This window comes from Mercenaria mercenaria, chromosome 4 (assembly GCF_021730395.1).
Source record: "Mercenaria mercenaria strain notata chromosome 4, MADL_Memer_1, whole genome shotgun sequence".
Classification (NCBI taxonomy): Eukaryota; Metazoa; Mollusca; class Bivalvia; order Venerida; family Veneridae; genus Mercenaria; species Mercenaria mercenaria.
The window spans coordinates 30,706,861-30,724,481 of record NC_069364.1 but is presented as its reverse complement, the minus strand read 5'-3'; the positions used below and the strand labels follow the sequence as shown (position 1 = coordinate 30,724,481).

The window sequence follows — 17,621 nt, the reverse complement described above, 5'->3', positions numbered from 1 at the left end:
GTCTATAGCACAATGTACGAGTGTCTACCTTTAGGTAGAATAGGTTAGACTCGTGCGTCGAATTGGGTAAATTTTTTTGTATGTAAGCATTAATCACTTTTGGGAATGGATTGAAACTTATCACAGTTATTCACTCTGAAGAACTGACTAACTGCACAGATTCCATAACTGTTTTGCTTTTTTTTTACAAAATTATGCCCCTTTTTGGCTTTTTATTTATTCAACTGGTTGTTGAATAGTTGAGCGTTGCTGTTCTTCAACAGCTCTTGTTAAGGACGATTACTATATTGGGTTTACATGAACTAATGCTACTACCTGGTAGGCTTCAATGCGTCAATGTATGCATGGGAGATAACTCATGAAAAACCAAAATTATCAAGGGAGGTTATCTAATGGATATTTTTGAGAACTGTCACTATATAACTTGTCAATATGCACCTTATTTCTATCGTTTGACATTTTCAAAGTTTACATTATCAAGTTGTATGCCTTTGGTGAAATTTAGGCCTATTATGGGTAGCCATCCTTAATAATATTAAATGTGCATTGGCTCCATCTCTGGTTCTTACCACCACCTCAGCGGAAGGCTCCATCTCCTGCATCAAAACACACACAGCTGAGTAAAAACCATGAACAAACCACATTTATTTTATTTTGTTATAAAGTATGCCTGCTAAACAAAAGATCATATTTCTTAGAAATTCTTGTATTTTACAATGTGGTCACCAGTCCACCTTAGTTTTAAACTAGGGTATCAGCCTTATTTCACCACTTTCTAAGGTACACATATAAAAACGTTTCCCCTGCAAATTAATCTGCATATGGGCCGTGCCATGAGAAAACCAACATAGTGGGTGTGCGACCAGCATGGATCCAGACCAGCCTGCGCATCCGCGCAGTCTGGTCAGGATCCATGCTGTTCGCTAACAGTTTCTTTAATTCCAATAGGCTTTAAAAGCGAACAGCATGGAGCCTGACCAGACTGCGCGGATGCGCAGGCTGGTCTGGATCCATGCTGGTCGCAAACCCACTATGTTGATTTTCTCATGGCACGGCTCATATATGTAAGGTAGAATCTACATTGCCCATATTCTGAAATCTGGCTCAGACATTTTACAGAACATATCAACTTGCCCTCTTTGTTTATCTTTAGTGTCAAGTAGCACTACCTTGGAAGTATCTCTGACTCTTTTCTTCAATTCACTTCCAAATAGGTGGTGTCGATATTTACAGGTCGTGATTAAGCAAAACATTGAACCAGTTAAAACATAATTCATTCTTGTAAACCAGTTTGGCAGCCACAGTCTCCATTATGTACATGTGGAATTAGAATATGGCCGTGTCAAAAGGAAGTGACAAGAATTTTAACGAAAATAAGGAAGTCACAAGAATTTTAACTAAACCTTTCTGATCATGCAGGCCCAAAAGTACAATTAATTTCCCATAGGGTTACATACAAATATATCAATGCAAGGCTTTGACACAATGTTCTGAAGACAAATGCAAATACCTTCTCTTTAGAAATCTATCCAAGAGAAACACAAAAATCACTTTTAAGTGACCTGTTGACCTGCTACTTTTCTCCTCACATCTGTCAGAATGAATAGTGTACTGCATTTTTACAAAGTGAAGCGGTTCAGCCTACTTTTTGTACAAATCCGCAGACAGTCATTTGCCAAAAAAAAACATGATTTTCCTGCAATGTTTTACCACTTTCTCTTCATTTACATCAGATCTATAAAAATTGACTACTTTCAGAAGCTCAGGATATCTATTTACAATCAAATCCATCATGAAATGAGGGACCTCTTTTCTCTCTGATACACTTCCTTTAGTTGGGTAACGAAGGGCAGGTAACTGTACCTTATTACCTGCAGGGAATATTTCTACCCTAGATGACCTCCCTATCTTCCTTTGGAATCAGAAGACCCGCTAGGCTTTCATTCTGCAAGAAGCTGTGATTATAAACTTCTGCGATGCCTATGACAGTAGAAATCCTAATAAATAGGTGTACTGTTCGGAAGACCAGCAACATGTATAATCTGAAAACCATAATGCAAACAAAAAGTCTGCGGGATAATGGCATGTAACTTAAAACTAGAAGTTAATTAAATCAAACCGTCTTAACATTTCTTACACTATTTGCCATGTTTCTAAACCCTGTGCTCAAATATTCTTTCTGTTTCTTTCAACTTCATAAACTGTAAGTACACAAGTCCAGTATTTTCATAATTTTTAATAAAAATAAATTCAATATTTATTTAACATACCGGTACTACTGTTTGCAATAAACTGTATATACTGGTAAAAAGTTTCTTCCCCTTTTGTCCTACAACCTTAACATAACAAAGCTGTGTGTATAATGTTCTCATTTGTACACGAGTCTAAAACTGGCTGTCAAACGTGGGTTTGAAATTTTGTTTGCCTTAATTGTTCTGACAAACCATCAGCCTGTTCCTCATTTTACATCGCTCTTTCTTTCAACACTTGGCCCCAACCTCTGTAGATACAGTTATCTTTCAACACACATTGCAATCCCCATGCCCCCTCCAATACATAAAGCAGCCACACCCCTTTTAGCTCCAGACCTCTCCATGCCATATAACAGAGTGACGAGAACTCGGGCTCCAGAAGCCCCTATTGGATGACCTAAGGCTACTGCTCCACCATTAATGTTTACCTGCAAAATAGGAAAGGAAACCCTGATTTATTTGATACCATAGAATTTCGGACGATTTATTAACTCACTGCAGAGAGCAACAACAGAAATAACTATTTGAGTGAGAAACTCAGAGAGAGGCTTGTATAGACTGTTCTGGTAGTGGCTGTTTCGTCATGATTCTCTACAGTGACAAAGCAACTGTCAACCTTTTTTACCATTTCTCACAAGGAAGTCTTGCAGGTCCAGCAATTTTGATTATATACACAGATATACTTAAATATCTGATTATTGCAAAAGTAAGTGTATCATATATAACTTTCACTGACAGCTGTTTTACTTTAAATACTGTTTTTAACAGCATTTCAGTTGTGTATCAGCAGCCGCTATATTTAACCAGTTTACCGGATTAAGTACCAGCACCAACTTGTTCTCGGCAAGCAACTGGAAACTTTCGCATGTTTGTGTATCAGAGACTGAAGACAAAATATCTTCTTTCAAATCATCATACAACATCAACCTGCACCCAGTGATCTATCCTCATGGTCTTGTGCTCTTCTGGTCACCCATTTTAACCCAGTTTTAAGGTAAATTCATACAACACTGTTAATAGTAAGAGGATGTAAGCGGTTTAAGGTTTATGCCATGCCACATACTTACACATATAAAGCTTACCAGGAAAGCATCCATAAATGAGCATTATACCCACTGCTGTCGTATTCACAGCACAAGAACTGGATAACTGCATTATGTCAATGCAGTTATCCCCTTTTTACACTGAGGTGCCAAGTGTTATATAGTAAAATATGGTTATATCATAACAAGTGACTTTGTTAAAGGTAAAGTGAACATGGGAATCAAGTTTCATTCCCGTGTGTAAGTCCTTACTTGATTTATGAAGGGAACTAGCACATCTCTGTTAGAAAACAGGTTTAGATGCTCACCTGCCTGAAATACTCTTAATGAAAGGTATGTGGCATGCCATAAACCTTAATCCACTGACACCCTCTTACTATTACCAGTATTGTAACTTACCTTATAACAAGGTAAAAATCATGGATATAACAGGGTCTCAGTGGCTGAGTGGAAATGGCTGCTGATTTTGAATCACTTTGCCCCTCATCAATGCGGGTTCCAAACCTTATTTTTGGTAAGAAATTATTCATGTGAGGAAGGCATCCAGCTGGCTTACAAAAGGTTGTGGCTGTACCCAGGTTCCTGCCCGTGCCCAAAGGGGCACCTGTTTTTTTCCCCACTACTAAAAGCTGAAAAAGTTGCACATTATAATCTACATTGTGACAGTGTAACTCTAACCTCCCCCTCCCCAAAAAGGTTATGCATATAAAACTATAATTGAATGTTCAAAGGTTCTATAGTGTTCACTCTGTTTTATTCCATAACGTTTCGGCCTTAAGGCCTTTATCAAAATGACAAATCTCAAGTAATTATCTACATCATTGTTTATTGTACTGAGAGAACGCCATGATGGTCTATAAAAGGTAAAGAAAGAAGAAATTTTGATGTGTTCACAAGAAAAGCTTACATGTGATAAAAAGAATATTACATTTGTGTCTTTCAACATTGAATTTATTAAACTCGTTGAATAAAATTGATAAAATGCTCTGCAGAGCCTCGTGTTTTATTATTTTATTCAACTCATTTAATAAATTCAATATGAAAAGACACTCGTGTAATATCCTCTATCAATATGAAGTATCCAGTTAACTTGGTTAAGGTCAGTGGTTCTAACCAGATGTCTGCTTGAAATATTGTCCACAGAGACATCTGTATTCTGATATCATTAAAAGCTGGACTACTGCCGTATCATCTGAACAGAATCTGTGTGACACAAAAGAAACTCAACTAACAAAGGACTGAGCTGGGCAGTGTTTACCTTCTTCGAATCTATTCCAAGGTCCCTGACCACAGCTAAAGACTGTGCAGCAAAAGCTTCATTTAGTTCAAACACATCAACACTCTCAAGTGTCCACTTGGCTTTCTCAACCTGTAAATAGATACACTGGAAAAATCTGACAACTCATTTAACTCTTACCATGCTGGATATGATTGAGTCTGCTGTGCAGTCTGATCATGATCTGCACTGTTCACCATTCAGTAAATATCTTTTTGACAAGCACCACTTTTACAAGTTAATGGTACTGTCCAAACTGAAAGATGGACAATTAATAAAAATTAGCAGTCATTTACACCAATAAAGCAAGATCTAACAAGAGCACTGCCTTGCGGGTGCAGACGCTCACTTGATTTTTTTGTCTCTGTATAATAGAAATATTGTCCAACCCATGATATTCTAAGTCCAAACGGGGCCATAACTTTTTCAAAAAGCAATGTAGAGTTATGGTACTTGCTGTGCAGACTCAGCTTTTAATGGCAAATAACTGCTCCAAGTTTTAAAGCAACAGCTTTGACCGTTAAGGAGAAAAGTTTATCTAAACACAAAACTTAACCAAGAAATAAAAAAAAATTCTAAGTCTAAAAGGGGCCATAATTCTTGCAAAAAGCAGGATGGAGTTAGGTTTCTTGCTGTCCAGAGTCAGCTTTTGATGATGAACAAGAGTTGCAAGTTTTAAAGCAATAGCTTTGATAGTTTAGAAGAAAAGTTGACCTAAACATAAAACTTAACCAAGAAATCTGATATTTTCTAAGTCCAAAAGGGGGCATAATTCTTGCAAAAAGCTGGATGGAGTTATGTTTCTTGCTGTACAGAGTCAGCTATTGATGGTGAACAAGTGTTGCAAGTTTAGGAGAAAAGCTGACCTAAATGTAAAACTTAACCAGGCGACGCCGACGCCGGTCCCGATCGAGTGATGACAATAACTCATCATTTTTTTTTTCAAAAAATCAAAAAATCAGATGAGCTAAAACCAACTTGAATCAAACTGTAACCTGGAATAGTAGAACTAATCCTGGTGTAATTTCATAATAAATGATTGTCTACTCAGTACAGAATAACCTTTTGAAAACTGTAAGATCCTTTACTTTCGTGGTCATGAAATTTCATGGCTTTGGCCAAAACAGCTATTTCATGAAGATAACAATTCATGGATTTTGATCTTTTAGCATAAAACAAATGGGAATTTTACTAGTTTGTATGGATTTAATTTCATGGATTGACTAAACCATAAAATCCACAAAAAGTAGTCATCCAAAAATTATAATGATTTCATAGTACTTTGTTAAAAACTAAACATTCACACATTACAGTTGAATATCGTTACCTGGATATCGGTTAGCTCGATACTCCGGTTAGCACGTCGCGTTTGAGTCGGTCCCGATTTTTCCCTATTTATCTTAATGTAATTATTTATCATTACCTCGATATGTTTAGCTCGATATTTTGTTTAGCTCGTTGAGATTTTTCAGTTCCGTCAACTTACCTGTACTGTTTTTACACATTGTTTCGTCAATATCACAGCTTGTCAAAAGATATCCATGTTGTAAGGTGTGAAAATCAACCTATTATTGTCCGGCAATGTATTAATCACATTCAAGTTAGTTTCGGTGTGTTTGTTTTGCTTGTTATGTAATCTTTAATCCAATTTAAATGTCAGGAAGTTTGCATTTAATTCCCAATAATTAGTCTTATAAAATACCGTGCAAGCAAGAAAGCTGTTTTCCAATGTAACAACTAATTTGGTCAAAATATTTTCTGTTTGACAAAGTAAAAATCTACCATTTAGGATTAAGTAACAATATGCGTATTTAACTGGTAAATTTTCGTTATCGAAGTACAGTCAAAATAACTACTCAACTAGGAACATTACCACTGCAATCAGACTTGATTACGGAAGGAATAAAAATGCTGATGTTTAAATGTATATTTTGAAAAATTAAAAAGTTGTATGTATGTATTTGACATTAACATTAAAATCGTATTTCCGTTTTATATGATTTCTGTCCCTTTCAAGCCCCTCCCCCCTGAAAAAAAGCATTGGATATAATGACAATATAGACGTCAGACGCAAGTACAAAGTAGTCCCAGATAGTCGATATCGTTACGTCGAACTTCAGATATGTCCATGCAATTTTTACAGTCCCTTGAATATCGAGGTAAAGGTATTCGACTGTATTTGATTAGTAGTATTTTTTCTTCTTGGAAAAACAGTCTTGTTTTGAATGTGTGCACTTGTTGCTTACCAACAAGAGTTGTGCTTGGTGTACAACAAAATGTAATGAAACTAGAGTTGTTTTTGAGAAAAGTGCATGTCTCCCACAACTGCCTAATCATATGAATAGCAAGTCTGTCTTTATATACTGTTTACTCACAGAAAATATACCTTTGATACTTTTGGAGTTATTTTGGAGTAGATGGCCTTTCATTATGTATCTGTGTCAACCATGCACCAAGACATGTATCACTGGCATCAGTATTTTTGGTAATTCAAGGGCCATAATTCCGAAGAGCCTGGGCCGATTTAGCTAGTTATAGAATTTGGCCGAGAACTTATTGTCAAACACATTTTGTTAAAGGTTGGTAAAGATCGGATGAGAACTGTTCGAACTAGAACTGTCACAGGAGTGACTCATACCCCCACCATACGGTCTTGTCACAGAAGAATGGCAACCATAAGGAATCTTAAAAATACTTTGGAGTACTTCATCCTGGGCTTCCACATATAAGTAATACTAGTATAATACTAGTATAGTAATACTAGTAAATATATTAAATCTCTAATATTAGAGATACACTAAAAGTGAATACAAAAAAGTGTCTTACCGACCCATGTTACCACGGAAAAATGTTTTTACTTTTTACAAAGGACTTTAATAAAAAAGTTAGAAAAATACCTAAAATATTGAAAATCTAAAAATAGGATCTCTAAAAATAGACTAATTCCTGGAATTTAAGGGGAAGAAACTCAGTACAAAGGTTAAAAAAAGGTTATTTCCCTTTGGCTCTAAGCCAATCAGAATGAGATATAGTGAAAATACGTCAAAATTAACCTTAAATTCTAGGAAAAAAGGGGACAGAATTCAAGAAAAATAGTGTCAGAGTTATGTACCTTGTGTCACATGATGTGGGTGATGAGGTGGAACATCTATTTTAAGTCTGAATCAAATCCATTCAGTAGTTATTGAGATATAGTGAAAATACATCAAAATTAACCTCAAATTCTAAGTCTGAATCAAATCCATTCAGTAGTAATTGAGATATAGTGAAAATACATCAAAATTAATCTTAAATTCTAAGTAAAAAGGGGCATAATTCATGAAAAATTGGTGTCAGAGTTATGCACCTTGTGTCACATGATGTGGGTGATGAGGTGGAACATCTATTTTAAGTTTGAATCAAATCCATTTTGTAATAATTGAGATATAGTGAAAATACATCAAAATCAATCTTAAATTTAAAGTAAAAGGGGACATAATTCATAAAAATTTTATGTCAGAGTTAAGCACCTTATGTCACATCATCTGGGTGATAAGGTGGAACAACTATTTTAAGTTTGAATCAAATCCATTTAGTAATAACTGAGATATAGTGAAAATACAACAAAATTAACCTTAAATTCTAAGTAAAAGGGGACATAATTCATGAAAACTTGGTGTCAGAGTTATGCACCTTGTGTCACATGATGTGGGCACATGATGTGGGTGATGAGGTGGAACATCTATTTTAAGTTTGAATCAAATCCATTCAGTAGTAACTGAGATAAAGTGAAAATACATCAAAATCAACCTTAAATTCTAAGTAAAAAGGGGCATAATTCATAAAAAAAATGGTGTCAGAGTTATGCACCTTATGTCACATGATGTGGGTGATGAGGTGGAACATCTATTTTAAGTTTGAATCAAATCCATTTAGTAATAACTGAGATATAGTGAAAATACAACAAAATTAACCTTAAATTCTAAGTAAAAGGGGACATAATTCATGAAAACTTGGTGTCAAGAGTTATGCACGTTGTGTCACATGATGTGGGTGATAAGGTGGAACATGTATTTTAAGTTTGAATCAAATCCATTTGGTAATAACTGAGATAATAGATTTCGTGATGCGACGGGACGGGACGGGACGCGACGGGACGTGACAAAACTGACTCCTATATACCCCCCTCAAACATGTTTGGTGAGGGTATAATTAGAGTGCAGACAAGATTTGTGACAGACAGACACACAGGAGTAAATCAATATGTCTCCCACACCACTGTGTGGTGGGAGACATAAATACATCACAGACTTTCAAAAAAACATTCTGTTTGCTGCATTTAAAGATTAGATGAAACTGTATGAAATGTGAAACTGAACTAAGATAAATGCTGATAACAAGTATAAATGCTGACGGGTTTTCTAAGCAATTTCTCCAACACAACGATAACTATTCCAATCATTTTACTTACAGCTTTTCTTACAGCAGAAATAGGGCCAGTACCCATCACAGAAGGGTCTACACCAGACTGGGCCCAGGATACAATTTTTGCAAGAGGAACCAGCCCTAATTTTCCAGCATCCTCTCTGGACATCAACAGCACAGCTGCTGCACCATCATTGATACCTGATATGACATAAAATGATACTTTTATATAAAAAATTTCCAGTTCACGGACTGAAGAAAACTGCTTTGTATTTATACTGTAACATTACATCAAAATATACAGGGTATATAATCTTGTTCAGTGATTATTTTTGGCACTAAAATGGTGACAGAAAGTTGTTGATTTTTTCAATATATGAAGCTGTTAAGAAAGTAAATTCACTAGCTACTTTCATTTTGTATATTGTACTATTGCATCATATTACTTTTATGGAAAACAGCAAATGTAACTGATATTCTAGATGAAGAACAGCCACCCTAAAAATGATTAAAACCCATTTCATCAAAATCAAATAATCTTACATTACCGGATGCATTGCCAGCAGTCACTGTACCAGAACCATCGGTAACAAATGCTGGACGCAGTTTTTGTAAACCTTCCAATGTCGTACTCGGTCTCGGAAACTCATCTTGTTTTACTTCTTCAGTCCCTTTAAAAATAGAATTCATTACCCATTAAGCACATAATACTAGAGGAAATGACAAGCATGTTGAAGTACATTGTTCCCTCAAATTCTGATCATTTAAATATCTCACATCAGTCATTTCAGATCTAGGTGCAAGGTTATAAATCTCAGTTTGTAGACCAGTCTAAAACCTCTGGCCACTCATTGGTTGATTCTCAGCTCATAATTTATATTGACAACTTGATATTTTGGAGATTTTTAAGTCTGCGATTAATAATAAAAAATCCCTATTAGAATGAGATTTTTGAAGATAAATTCACGACTAAACTCAATAAAATAATTCTTTGTTACTGAGATAAAAGTATACTGTAAGATCATTTATTTTCATGGGCACTAAAAGTTTGTCGTTTCAGCCAGAACATTTGTGATTTCCCATTATGATGGATCTAGTATAAAAACATTGACACTGGTAAGCAAATCTTTTGTATTTTTCTAATATTACTGCAAATGTAACTGTGATTACAGACATACGATGTTACATGCAGCGATCAACTATTTACTTCTTGTCAACTTTAAAAGTTGTACACATGATGACATTTCAGCGGTTCTGTACCAGAATTATCGTGTTCTGCCAGTGTTTTTGAATACGTATAAGTTTTCTTGGCAAAAAGTAAGTGTCAATTGATTAATAATACACAAACAAACGTTTCAGTTTAGCCCGACAAAAAGTAGTGGGAGAGAAATTTAGGAGGGAAATGCTGCAGTTAATTCAGTGCTATGATTCGGTTAATAATTTTATGAATCCATGGATTTCAACATTTACAGATGAAGTAAATGAAAATTTTATTTCTTTGTTAGGATTTAATTTCTTGGACTGATGCAACAACGAAATCCTGAAAATTATTTTTCCATTACGTAGAAAGACACTGAGGGAAAAAGCCTGGTTAGGGAATATAAGAATCAAATGGTACACTTGTTGAAAAATAAAAAGTTTATATATAACTGCAAAAATATCAAATATCTAACCAGTCCTAGATTTTATTGGTACCGTAACAATTTCCTTTTGGAAGAATCCAGCTTGCCTGGCAGCCCCACATTTCTGCTGTGACTGGAGTGCAAATTGGTCTTGTTCATCTCGGGATATGTTCCACTGTTGTGCAACATTTTCAGCTAAAATGGTACAAATGTGAGCATGTATATTGTCTTATGCCTTTTAGCAAATTTTATAGTATATTTCATTACTGGTTCCCACTTTTGTATTGGGAAAAGTGAGAAAGGTTCCCTCTTACAAATGCAGGTTCAAGCCTTATAAATATTATGCTAGGAACAATCTATGTAAAACTTGGGTGGGGCCTCTTTTCCACTCTGGGGCATAATTTGAATAATCTTGGTAAAGGACTAACAGGCAATGCAACATACCAAGTATCAAAAGCCTAGGCCTTGCAGTTTCAGACAGAAAGATTTTAAAAGTTTTTTCCTATATAAATCTATGTAAAACTTGAGACCCCACCCCCCAGGGCAGGGCCTCTTTTCATCCCAGGGTAATAATATGAGCAATCTTGGTTTGGAAGAGGACCACATGGCAATGCTACATACCAAATATCAAAGGCCTAGGTCCTGTGGTTTCTGACAAGAAGATTTTTCCTATTAAGTCTATGTAAAACTTGGGACCCCGGGGGCAGGGCCTCTTTTCACCCCTGGCGCACAATTTGAATAATATTCATAGTGGACCATTACATGATGTCACATGCCAAATATATCAAGGCTCTAAGCCTTTAGGTTTTGGACAAAAAGATTTCTAAATTTTTTTCTTTTCTTTTGGTTGCCATGGCAACCAGAGTTCTGCATGGAATTCAATTCTTTGAACAATTTTGAAAGGGTGTCACCCATTCTGCCCAGTGGTTTTCAAGAAGAAGATTTTTTTAGAAAATGTTAACAGATGGACGACACATGACGCATGACACACAACGGACAACGGGCATTGAGCGGTCACATAAGCTCACCATGAGCCTTTGCCTCAGGTGAGCTAAAAAGGTGAAGGGTTAATCTGTTATAGTCATATTGTCAATCAAATTATATCTAAAGTAGTACAAAAAATTACCTGTTATACCCATATGATAATTATGGAATGCATCTGTAAGCCCGTCTGAGATCATAGAGTCAACAAATGTCATATCACCAAATTTCTTTCCCGTTCTCAAATGTGCACAATGACGTGCCTGTAAATGAAGTCATAAAATTTACACTGTTTTCTGTAATATTTTCCTTTTTCAGCCAAGTAGGGTGTAGGTCAGGTAAAAATTGGAAACTGAACAAAAACCAATCAAATGAACAGAAAACTAAGGTGTTTGCACAAGAATGTACTTACATGTATATGCATTTTTTTTAGCTACAACTGAGAAGTTTTACACTTGAAACTGAAAGTTTAAGCTCTAAATATGGTAAAAACACAACTTTTATAATGAGAATATAAATCTATATATAAAGACATTTGAACTCTCCTACTGATTTCAAAGCAAAGCAAAATTGTCAGCAAAACTCTAAAATCTATTTACACCTTATTTCAATAACATAATGCGATTTTGAGGGTGTGGGGGCAATAATTACTTTTAAGTCCATGACATCACGCGGCTTGGTGCAATAAAATTGGAATATTTCTTCGTGGCTAAAAGTTTGCTAAGTTTAAAATTAGAATTGTTTCAGAATACTTGCAAGGTAAAACAGAAATATTTAGAGAAGTAAAAAGCTGTTTATAACAGTAATAATATACTTTTTTTTGTATTTTTGCAAACATTTTGTTTTTTGCAAACATTTTGTATTTTTGCAAACATTTTGTTTTTTGCAAATACTGTCAGTTAGTAAATACATCAGAAATAGAACTCTTGTAAATAGCTCTACCTGTTAAATTTAAAATCTGCACTCAGTAGATCATACTAGATGGTTACGAGATCTACTAAATTACCTGCAATTGCTGAAAAAACGCTGCCGCAAACATAAAATATCCCCCAGACCCTCAAAGAACAAAATCATCCCCTTCTGTTAATTCTGGAGGCTTATCAAATGACTATTTTCTGGTTTGGATTAAAACAGAATGACAAAATTACAAAGACATAAATTACCTACCCTACTCATACTTTCTTGACCTCCAGCAACAACTATTGAAGAGTCTCCTGCTTTGATTGCTTGGTATCCCATGGCAACAGCTTTAAGTCCAGACCCACAGAGCATGTTTACACCTGTTGATGGAATGTCATAAGGAATGCCAGCTTTAACACTGGCTTGTCGCGCTGGATTCTGACCATCACCTAGAATGAAAATAATTTGTATAATTGAGTGTTTCTGTTCATTTATTCCCATATTCATATTGTGTTTATCAGTTTCAGCCTCAAATATGACTTCCATTCTTATATTATTTTAATGCATGAATGCATACATTTATATGCTACTATAACAAAATAGTGCTTAAAAGAAAAACATTCGTTTTTTTTTTATTTCTCCTATTTTAAAGAATACAGTATGGAAGAAAATAATCTACTGCTGGTTGAAGGTGCTGATGGAAATATCTTACTCTCGGGTAACTGTTTCGCGGTAACTTGGCAGAGCCTCGTTACTGATGTAACAGTTACCCTCAAGCCAGATATTTTCAGGGGTGGCGAAATCTGACTTTGAATTACTTGTCCGTTTTTGTCAATTGCTATTTTGTACTTGTCCATATGATAGTTATATAGTAAATTCTGGTCAAACATCACTTGTCCGTACAAGCTTTGGGACAACCTTGGCAATACAGACAACTGAATTTGCCCCCCCCCCCCTCCCCCTCCCCCTGACTTCAACCAGTGAAAGATTCTTATATTTTGTCACTGTTATGTCCACTGAAATTATCTTTAACCCTGATTACCATTTAATTGAGAGATAACATTCACTAACACCAGTATTTTATTCAGGACACTCTTGTCTCATAGGTGACAAATTAGAAGAAAAAACTGAGACGATGAAAAGTGCAGAAAAAAGTACCTGAAAAGTCAATTTCATTATGAAATTACAATATATTACTACAGGTAAATATGAAAGAGTAAAAATATTTGGGCATTTCATGTTTTACACAGAAATCCCCTACTACCACTCCATACCTAGTGTATTTAAAGCGCCCACCAGCTTATAATTTTGGTGCCCCATGACCATTTAAAAACAAAACTTGTGCAGAAAAAAATCTCATTTCCCTTGAAAATTTCCCTATTAGAGGGCCCTGGTCCTTGTAAGTTACAATCCCTGAAAAGTAAAGGGATTGGCCTGGCAATAAATAAATATTATGATAAATGAATATTCTCAGGTTGATTTATATTTTGACATTTTAAGCAAACCATTCAAGGTTTTCAAATCAATAATGCAAGAAGTTAAACTGACAAATCATTTTAATACATTAAGGCGCAGTGCTTTCTAACTAAAATACTTGGCAAAAATTCAACCACTATATCTCCCCTTAACATTATTTTTTACAGAATTCAATCAAATTCCTACCACAGTATGAAAACCTAAACATTTGAAATGTAAGACAATGCATTCAATTTTCTCATTACAGAATTTTATTTTCTTTCTGATAACTGTAAATCTAATCGAAAATGCGACTTTAATTTTGGTGTGAACTTTCTCATTCTCAATTATTACGGCACAATTTTCTCCCTTTTATATGCATGAACCCAGCCGCCCTTCCCCCAAATGAATAAAACTGGATCGAGTGCTTCCACTGCCATCTCTACACCTCTTTCATCATAGATTCACCTTTCAAACGAATATCAGTGTACAAAAACTGCTTTCTAAGAATATAATGTTCAAACCTGCAGTGAGTACTTGGCCCATGATGACCTCAGACACACTTCCTGGTACAACTCCTGCTCTTTGCAACACTTCCTGTATACATATAGCACCAAGGTCATGGCCTGCTAGACTTGACAAACAACCATTGAGATTACCTGTAAAACGAATTTTGGAAATACAAAATGCATTATTTCAACCAGTGGTATAAGGCAAAAAAGGCAAGACACATAATTACATTTTTTTTCTCAAAAAAACATGTGGCTTTCTGAAGGGGAAAATATATAGCATGATAATCCCCAAAAAGAGGAAAATCCAAGTAATTTCATTTTCATGATAACAGGCACAATTCCCACTTTGCAAGAACAATGTCCTTATGAATTTGGCCCCTGATAAGTAGTAAACACAGTTAGTGTGACATAATTATCAGTCCATGTTATTTTGAATTTTTGATTGACTTCGATGAAAAAAAGTGCCACCAAGCAGAGGCGGCCATTCAACCAATAGAGGATCACCCATTTCAGGGATAATCAAAAGGTTGTTTATTCTGCTTAAAAATACAAATAAATGCTCGATTTTATGTTGTAATGGTTTGAACTGGCACATTAAGATAAATAAATTAATTAATGTTCTGTGCATCGATATCTTGCATGATTTCAGTTCTAGATATAGTTGGTGCTAATTATGCATAGAAATTATACAACTGTGAAAACTAGCGCTATACTTTTTTACCTAGTATCTCCTGTTTGAAATGTAAACATACTGATTCTCATTATATCCTGCATTGAAACAAAGAGCTATAAAAATAAATGTATTTTATACTTCTTTGATTGAAATGTTTATTTCTAATACCACAGTCATGTTTTGCCAAAAAAAAAAAATCTTATTTTTAAATGGAAAGAAAATATGAAAAACTAGGTGACCTCCTATTGGCAAAAGTGATCCCCTATTGGTGAATTGGACAGGTTTGAATATTTCTTTATAACTTCAGACATAAAAGATAGATTCAAATAAATCAAACATTTATATGAATGCGAGCAATAGTTCCAAGTGTTAGTTTAGATATCATGAAAGTCTAAACATTCTTCACTACATGCTAAAAGTGTAGATAGTGACCCCCTATTGGCAAAAGTGATCCCCTATTGGTGAATTAGACAAGTTTAAATATTTTTTCATAACTTCAGACATCAGTTCATGTAGTTTTAGAAACCATACAGCGAAGAGCTGTATAAACAAATCAATGTTGTTTCTTAGGTCCTTTTGATATGTGTTTTCCCGAATGATATTTGGCACTTCCAGTACACAATATATATATGTGTATATATATTTATTTCTTCTTGTAGTTCACAACATAATATTTTGTTATTTTCCATTTATATTATAGTTTCCTTATTTTTATCACATGACTATTATGTTATCTTTTTCATTTATATTATAGTTATAGTTATTATATCAACACAATTCTCAACAGTTTAAAAGTATGTACACTAGCTGCTTCATACCGTCTATATTTCTTAAAACAACACTGTTCATACTAGTTTAAAACTATGTACACTGTTACACTGTCTTATATTGAGGCTTATAGTACCCAGTTAACCCCTTTACTATAACAGTTAGGCGAAAATTTATTTGCCACAACCCAAAACTTGTTAAGTCTAGACTTAAAGGTATTTAGAGTGGGTGCATTTACCACTTGGTCTGGTAAGTTGTTCCATGTATCAACCACCCTTAGACTGAAACATTTTAACCGAGTTTCTGTACGAGCCCTTTTTTGTATAATTTCTTATTATGACCTCTAGTATTCCTGGAGACGACATGACTAAACATTTCGTTATTTTCAACATGATCTATTTTATTTAAGGTTTTGTACTTGTAATTGTATCATATCGGCTCTTACCCTTCTGTACCCTAGTGTGGGTAGACCTAAGGTACGTAATCTTTCGGTAAAAGATAGATTCAAATAAATCAAACATTTTTATATTTATATGAATGCGAGCAATAGTTGTAAGTGTTAGTAAGTTTAGATATCATGAAAGTCTAAACATCCTTCACTACATGCTAAAAGTGTAAGATAAGATATAAGCAGGTCCCAGAAAAATCGCAAATTAGCTATATATATAGCTAGAAATAGCTATAAAACCAATAACAATTGTTCAAAATATGTGTATATTAAATGTAAAATAATTATTATCCCATTTAAATGGTTTATGAGTTAGAAGACAATCACAAAGAATGTAGATCTATGCAGTTTCAGTTTCAATACATGTTGCGAATTTCTGTGACTGGTCATTTATAAATTTGTCTTATACAACTATAATTATCACAAGTGAAAAATTCAGTGATGATTTATCGCAAAATACTGCCACAGTTATTGAAAATGTGACTACAAAGGTCTTGGATTTGTGTTATTGTCTTTCATTTTATAAACCTTTTGGACATAATTATGACTATTTTGCATCTTGTTTTGACATATTTTGCATTATTGTTATTGGTTTTATAGCTACTTCTAATATATATAGCTAGATTTAGCTATATAGCTAATTTGCAATTTTTCTGGGACCTTGTAAGATAAGATTTATTTTGAGTCGACATAACATAAGCCCTTAATTATGAGCTTTTACAACAAAGAAAAACATAATCAAAATAAAAAGTAGAAAGAGCTGTAAGAGATGATAAATACATGAATTGTTAAGTATAAAACAATTTGCAATGATAGTGACCCTCTATTGGCGAGTTATCTGTACCATTTTTCCCCTCTTTGGTATGACGCTGCCGGGGATCGAACTCCAGACCTCCTGCACTCAAAGCGGACACTCTATCTCTAAGCTATTGAGGCGGTTACCGGACCCCTTCTCGCCCTGGCCACAGCCAATAATCTATTTTATCCGAATATATGAAGAATCCGAATTAAAGTATATAACTTACAATTTTGAAATATTTAACAGAAAAAGACGGATAACAGTTGGATTTTCGTAGTGAAATATTACCGACAGGTGTTCTTGCTGCTGAAACAATAAGAATTTCTTTTTCTGCCATGTCTTATTCTCGAAATTTTCTTTCAACTTCTGAGTTTGTTTAGATTCTTAGTTTCTGTTCGGACTGGGAACCAGACAAAATTCTATTCGGGAACCAATCCAACTACATCGTCCTTTCCGTTTCCGTCAAAATGGTAAATTCACGAATTCGT

The 17,621-nt window shown here is 34.7% G+C and overlaps 1 protein-coding gene across 2 annotated transcripts; it reads right to left on the bottom strand.

Annotated features, from left to right (window-relative positions):
* Nucleotides 1–2,218: 2,218 nt before the first annotated feature.
* On the bottom strand, nucleotides 2,219–17,568 carry LOC123551382 (acetyl-CoA acetyltransferase, cytosolic-like). 2 transcript variants are annotated; one of them, XM_045340287.2, is made up of 9 exons: nucleotides 17,422–17,567; nucleotides 14,458–14,592; nucleotides 12,746–12,927; nucleotides 11,724–11,841; nucleotides 10,649–10,792; nucleotides 9,524–9,646; nucleotides 9,022–9,176; nucleotides 4,554–4,664; nucleotides 2,219–2,680 (listed from the first exon to the last, which is right to left on the bottom strand). In XM_045340287.2, exons 1-9 carry the CDS (start codon nucleotides 17,468–17,470, stop codon nucleotides 2,513–2,515), a joined length of 1,185 nt encoding a protein of 394 aa, XP_045196222.2. In that variant the 5' UTR covers nucleotides 17,471–17,567; the 3' UTR covers nucleotides 2,219–2,512. The 2 variants fall into 2 exon arrangements, with proteins under 2 accessions (XP_045196222.2, XP_053396840.1); XM_053540865.1 differs by lacking the exon at nucleotides 2,219–2,680 and adding an exon at nucleotides 3,676–3,924 and having other exon boundaries at nucleotides 17,422–17,568.
* Between the last annotated feature and the right edge of the window lie 53 nt (nucleotides 17,569–17,621).